At 34.3% G+C, this 7,440-nt stretch overlaps 1 protein-coding gene across 1 annotated transcript in view; it reads right to left on the bottom strand.

Moving 5' to 3' along the window:
• Positions 1–4,345: 4,345 nt before the first annotated feature.
• The window catches only part of LOC117104155 (transmembrane protein 68-like), a 6,018-nt gene continuing 2,923 nt past the window's right edge, over positions 4,346–7,440 (bottom strand). The window contains exons 4-7 of the mRNA XM_033244848.1: positions 7,186–7,382; positions 6,356–6,495; positions 5,855–5,918; positions 4,346–5,308 (exon numbers count right to left, since the gene is read on the bottom strand). Coding sequence (XP_033100739.1) covers positions 5,222–5,308; positions 5,855–5,918; positions 6,356–6,495; positions 7,186–7,382 — 488 coding nt within the window. The 3' untranslated portion in view covers positions 4,346–5,221. The remainder of the gene's footprint in view (positions 5,309–5,854; positions 5,919–6,355; positions 6,496–7,185; positions 7,383–7,440) is intronic.

Raw genomic sequence — 7,440 nt, 5'->3', positions numbered from 1 at the left:
AACTTAACCATGGGATGATGGAAGTTATACTACTAGCGCCCCCATTGTTTAAAAACCCACTGCACCAAAGAATACAGTGTAGTGTCGGGAGAAAGTACCGGTCATAAAATATTAAATAATAATAATTTTGGCTTCGGCCGTCAAAATCACTGGTCACAACTAGTGACATTTATTTAATTTCTTTTCAAAAGTCATACAAATATAAAATAAAAAATCTATAACAATTCAGGAAAAAATATCTTGTGATGAGTCAGCCTGAAACAAAGACAAGAAAAAAAGAAAGAAAGAAGACATGGACAAATCAGGACAAAGAAGACACAAAAGAAAAGAAGAAAGCAACAGGTTAAATTAGACCAAAATTTTGTGTAAAACAAGAAGGATAATTAGGACGATATCTACCTTAACAACTAGAAATAAGGTGTTTCTTAAGCTGGATAAAATTATTTATCCAGCTCAAGAAGTCATTGGCGGATCTGAGGGGGTCAGGAGGTCCTGATTCCCAAACCACCCTCTCTTCGACAAACAATAAAATTAAATGAAAAAAGAAAAATTTTAATTTAAAAAAATTCTAGACGGGAAGCTCATTTCGCACCACCGAATCAAAATTGTCCCGGTGGAGGACCCACAACCCCCTTTGTTTTTGGGTTTCATCGATTCATGGAAAAAAGAATACGTATGCAACTACTCATTTTTTATGTATATCACACATAATAGGCCTAGGCCTATTTACTGTATGAGAAAAATTTACCTGACCGTCAATGTAAGTTACCGGTACACTTTGTGATTGATTGAAAGTTTGTTAGCTGCAAAATATTGGGACAGGGACCGGGAGGGTTGAAATAACAGTGTCAAATAAAGTTTGAATGTTTTTGTTAGAATAAAAATTGTTAGTGTCATCAGCGTCAGAAAAAAAGAAAGGAAGCTTGAAGATAAATGGACACCATTAATATATAAAATAAAAAGGAGTGGGCCTAACAAAGACACATGAGGAACATGGAGTTAAAATATTTGGTACACTGACAACGATTTGAAGTTAACTATAAAATAAATCGAGGGCTGGGCCGCCTATTCCATATGGGACAATTAAATTTGTATAAAAGAATTTTGTGGTCGATCGTATCAAAAGCCTATAAAAAAGGTCGATGAAAATTTCTATTTTCTATTTGTTTTCAAATGCGTCAACAATTATGTTTGTAAAGTCAATAAGAATCATAGGGGCAATTGTATCCTTTCGTGCGTTCCATACAAATACCTCAATACATTCAAGGGTCTGTTGAATAGAGAAAACCTCCTTAAATATTTTAAAATAACTTGAAAATCTAAGTAGGCCTAATGTAATTTAATTTGGAGTTGGAGTTATGAGACTTTTTGGTTCCCATAAATTTGGAGTTTTCAGTGGTCTTTAGCAACTTTTTCGCGGTGATAGACCTTTCCTATAATTCGACCCTTTCTATTATACTCCTACACTTTCGGAGTCCTTAGGAAGTCGACTTTACCCATCACAACCAGACCATGGCACAAGTGGTCTTTGAAAGGAGATATTAACAAATAGATATAAATAATTTCTCTTATTATGATCAAAAATTAATTGTTTTGTTTAAACGCTTTTTGTTTATCATAAGGCATTTCTTATCGTTTTAATGTTCTACTATAATTAAGCTATTAAACGTCCGAAAAAGTAGAGAATTCATGGGCCCAATAATGATAAATTTAATGAAGACATCGCCATTTTGTAAAATAGTCTTTTCGTTAATTTTTGAAGATCACAACTGAAAAATGACCCAACAATTTTTCATATAAAGGTAGGTTAATGAAAACGTGGATCATCAATATTAATAGGCCCAAAAGGGCGTGGGAACGCAATCTCTACGTGAGAAATTTCGCTTTGACATTATCAAGCCTCGCTCAAAAAATTGTTCTACTTATCAGTGGTTGCTGAAATTTGCCAGCGGCGGGGTCTGAACCAAAGCGCCACCTAGGGCCTCAGTATTATGGTTCATAGTTCTGTCCTTGCCACCTCCACCACTGGCGCTGCAACTGGTTTTATTGTCTCAATAAATCATGCATGCTTTGGAACGAGTTATTCTAGCTTCTAGTCTAGAAAATTCGCACATAAAACAACTCCGAAATATATTTACTCTTGTGTTCATTTTTTATTTACAGTAATTTCTAATTCAAATATACAGTATTTATTAATATACAGTATTTATTAATATACAATATATCAAAATTCAATACAGATATGCTACTGGTCATCTATTTCACTAATTTCTCTACCTTCATTTCAATAAATGGCACAACACAAAGAAAAACAAAAATATATAATGTATATTCCTGAATTATATATAGAGGTACATTATCACATGGTATTCTATATTATTATATACCTGGAGAATGCAGGTGAAACATAAGCTGCAAATAACACCATCTCTCTCCTCTTAATTCGTATATAATGCAGTGGTGTGATTGTTGGTGAAAGAAACACATTTTGCTTTTGGGCATAGTTGTAGTCAAGCATTATTTGTATTCTACAATACAAAATGTGCGTTTTGTGCACTATCATAAATTTGTGCTTCTTTGTGGTGTGAGCAATCTATCAATCTACCTATCTACATACATATCTATGCGACCTATCCATCTATCTATACACATATGCATCTATGCATCCAATTATATTAAACATATTCATGCATAATCATGTTATGGGCTCAAAACAAAGGAGCAATTCAATCAATTAAACAGACAAAAGTACTAATCAATCTAGTGACAACAAAGTCTGATGAGAGTGTGGGTACTGTGAAAACTGAAAAGCCTCAACGAAAATTCCACATGGGAAGACAGTCAAGAAAATGTGTCGAGTACACTACTGCTGCTGCATTCCAGTTATATCGAGATCAACAGGTCTGTTAGGATGTGATGCTGAGGCAATGATTCCCGAAGGTTTGGTACTATAGGGACTTTGGGAGAGTTAAAAAATGGATCGTCAAAGCCAAATTGATGGCCGCATCAAATGCACACAGCCATCTTTATCCTTCTTGGGACGCTCCCATCTTGTAGTGAGGGGTATATTAAATCAACAAAAAATTTTAGGGGGTGCTCTAACTTACTCTTTATTTCGAGCCCATAACAATCAAATCAACAGGTTAAATCAGAACAGCTGCATAGTACATTACGGAATATATAAACAAATCAATAAATAGAGAACTGTACTCAAAAAAGGAACAATTAAAGTAATACTCATGTCAAGGATAACTTTTCAAGTATTAATACTTAAGCAGCTGTCTCTTATACACATCTAGATGTGTATAAGAGACAGCTCCTACACTTTCGGAGTCCTTAGGAAGTCGACTTTACCCATCACAACCGGACCATGGCACAAGTGGTCTTTGAAAGGAGATATTAACAAATAGATATAAATTAATTGTTTTGTTTAAACGCTTTTTGTTTATCATAAGGCATTTGTTATCGTTTTAATGTTCTACTATAATTAAGCTGTTAAACGTCCGAAAAAGTAGAGAATAATTCATGGGCCCAATAATGATAAATTTAATGAAGACATCGCCATTTTGTAAAATAGTCTTTTCGTTAATTTTTGAAGATTATAACTGAAGAATGACCCAACAAGTTTTCATATAAAGGTAGGTTAATGAAAACGTGGATCATCAATATTAATAGGCCCAAAAGGGCGTGGGAACGCAATCTCTACGTGAGAAATTTCGCATTGCCATTATCAAGCCTCGCTCAAAAAATTGTTCTACTAATCAATGTTTGCTGAAATTTGCCAGCGGCGGGGTCTGAACCAAAGCGCCACCTAGGGCCTCGGTATTATGGTTCATTCTTATTATATCTCTATGGGTTCATAGCATAGAGCTATTATATCTCTATGTTCATAGCAAAGAGTATGAAACTGCAAGAGGTCCGACTGCCGGGTATTCTTTGGAGCGCAATCCTATTTCAAAAAGTACTACCCAAAAGGGGCGTGGCCCTTAAAAGAACGTAAAGTGTGTTCATATCGAACGCGTGCTGCGTGTCTAGAATGTATGCTGGAATTCGAAACGCAGCACGCGTTCGATACGAACGCCTTTCATTTTCCTTATGAAGGACACGCCCCTTCGTGGGAGTACTTTTTTAACGTTCTATTGCCTGTATACAAAATAAGGGCAGTCGGACCTCTTGCAGTTTTATACTCTTTGTTCATAGTTCTCCTTCCTTGCCACCCCTACCACTGGCGCTGCAACTGGTTTTATTGTCTCAATAAATCATGCATGCTTTGGAAATAGTTATTCTAGCTTCTGGTTTTTGCAAATCCGAAACTCGCACATAAAACAACTCCGAAATATTTCCTCTTGTGTTCATTTTTTATTTACAGTAATTTCTAATTCAAATATACAGTATTTATTAATATACAGTATTTATTAATATACAATATATCAAAATTCAATACAGATACGCTACTGGTAATGTATTTCACTAATTTCTCTACCTTTATTTCAATAAATGGCACAACACAAAGAAAAACCAAAATATATAATGTATATTCCTGAATTATATATAGAGGTACATTATCGCATGGTATTCTATAATAATTTTATATACCTGGAGAATGCAGGTGAAACATAAGCTGCAAATAACACCATCTCTCTGCTCTTAATTCGTATATAATGCAGCGCTGTGAATTTTGGTGAAAGAAACACATTTTGCTTTTGGGCATAGATGTTGTCAAGCATTATTTGTATTCTACAATAAAAATATGCGTTTTGTGCACTATTATAAATTTGTGCTTCTTTGTGGTGTGAGCAATCTATCAATCTACCTATCTACATACATATCTATGCGACCTATCCATCTATCTATACACATATGCATCTATGCATCCAATCATATTAAACATATTCATGCACATAAAACAGCTGTAGACAAGTTGTTATTACCTAAATTAAAATATCATTAAATGATTCAAAATAGCTCATTCACTGCACTTCTGTATCAACAAATTAAACATCTGGACATTCTACATGGTTTCTTACCTGTATTAATACTATAATAATCCAAAGAAATATTGCGCATTAAAAAAGCAACTGGCAATCAAGTATTGGTTTCATATAAATATTTCAATTTGATTCACTAGTAAAATGCATAACTTTATAATCAAAGTATAAAGTAAAATCCTGGTTAAAACTTATAAAGAATTGTGTTTGGTAAAGAAGAGGTAATCCAGCATCTAATAAAATCTCTCAAGCAAAGCATGCAGTATACTTCCAGGTATCTTCTGATGCTCAACAATCAGCTTTTCTAATGCATTGCGACACTGAAAAGACACAAACCACCTCTTTTTAATGGTAAGCACATGACACAGGTAATTGGAAACATTTTTTTGTAATGTTATTCAATATTATAAGACACCTACATAGATCCTTGTCAGTGACATTGGTTATCTACACCATTTTGTCACTCATCATAAAAAGCAAGTTCCATCTGTGCATTTTTTGTTCCATTCATTTTGTCCCATTGCATGCCTCCACCTAACATGTTTTCAATGGTTGAAAGAAGATGGAATGTTCCATTCTGAAGAAAGACAGACCTAACCTTTTCCTTCACTGTTTCAATTAAAACCATTATTTAGATATTATGTCTGTCAGGTAAAAATGATTGTCACTTATGACAGTAATTAGTTTCGCTCTATTGGCAATTTTTTCCTAATGTGCCTAATAAATGAAAAAAAGAATTATAGCTACCAATCTTAATGTGGAAGGGTTCAGATGAATCTGCTCTTTTGCATGTTATTTCAGTGCAAATGACGCAATAAAAGGAGCAAAATCGATATGGTGATTAATAATTTTAGAATGATTTTTACCTCAAGAGCAAGCTGTTCAGCAGTGGTTCCAGCTTTACATGCAATCGGATCTCCAATGAACGTCCTGCAATAACATCAATATTAAACATTATTTATTCTTTATACAGGTTTAAATATTGCTCTTCTATTACCCTGACGTTCAATGAGTATTCATATAATCAACATCAAAACATACTGTAGTAGTACTAATTTTGAAACACCATTCCTCTTCCAAAAGAGCACATAATAAAATCATAATTGTAGGTATTTTTGAGATCATTATTTTTTTATGTGCATAAAAGTAAATATACACTATTGATCTTAATCTCTAGCATATGTTTTGTACTCTCATTGAAATAGGGAAAAGAGGGGGGGGGGTTCCCCCTTATTGAGATTACTTAAATATCTATAAATGTATATTTAAATCTGCTGTGCTATCTAATTGGTAAAGAAAAATTTGCAAATTTTGCAGCCTTTGTATCATCAACGACACTGTAGATCAATTAAAAAAACTATACACACCTCAGCTTGACAGGGAATCCACCATATATAGGTACAATAGGAAGTCTTGTTTTCTCATACAACCACTGGAAGAATGGACGGCCAAAGCTAAGGGCACGGAATGCTTCGCGACAATTTTGAGTAAAGATTGGAATAATGGGCTGAAAGTAAAGTAGAGGAGTCAATGCCATATATCTAATAACACAGCATCTGTGTGTTACATAATCCTTTGAAAGAAAGACTGCATTAGCAATATCTGATTAAATATTTAATTTGACTGGTGGTTGTCTTATACGCTAATAAATATAACTGGAGATAATTGATGAGGAATTTCACACAGCAAACTCAGTAACAATCTAGGAGCTTCTCCATTCACTAGGTGGGAGCTGAAGAAGTCCATTAGAAGTTGTGGGTTAGGGGATGGTGGGATATTCAATGTCTTAGATAGGAATGTAAATGGTAGGGGGCAAGTGGAACCCAGATTCGATTAAAAGAGCCCTCAGAGGCTCCAACAATGTATGGGATGTGAAAGCTTAAATTGATTCTTGAGTCTCCTAATCTGTAAATATTAATTTCTTTTTACCCCATCAAAATATGTTGAGGTCACACTGATGGGAACCATGGCCCAAAGCCCAGTCTAGACTATGAAATTTTATTTGACAAAAACATATAAAAAGACTAAATATGGTCATGATGACATCACACCATAACCATATACAGGCACAACATGACTATATATGGGCATACAACAAGGTTTTTGTCAAAAAAAATTTGATGTGGACAGAGCATGCTCAGAGTGGGCATGCTACTACAGTAGATTTTAAAAATAAAAATTAAACCAAATCAAATACCACTTGTGCAGCAATAGCACACTTTGCAAATCCTATTCTGGTCTTCCAACGTAGTTGGTAATATTCATTGCTAAAGTACGCTTCACGAACACCTCCAGGTGAGATTGCAAGCAGGTTGCCTTTTTTCAACATATCTGACAATTCTTCCCGGCAGCCACCTGGTGTCACATTAAATACCTGCATTAATAATTTAAAACCTGAAAAAAAATTTAAAGTATTTATTATACAAGATATATATATTATACAAGATATATA

This window comes from Anneissia japonica, unplaced genomic scaffold, assembly GCF_011630105.1.
Source record: "Anneissia japonica isolate Jap-2015-1 unplaced genomic scaffold, ASM1163010v1 scaffold3531_len492141_cov184, whole genome shotgun sequence".
NCBI classification, from domain to species: domain Eukaryota; kingdom Metazoa; phylum Echinodermata; class Crinoidea; order Comatulida; family Comatulidae; genus Anneissia; species Anneissia japonica.
The sequence above is the reverse complement of the archived record's forward strand: the minus strand, read 5'-3'. Positions and strand labels throughout refer to the sequence as shown.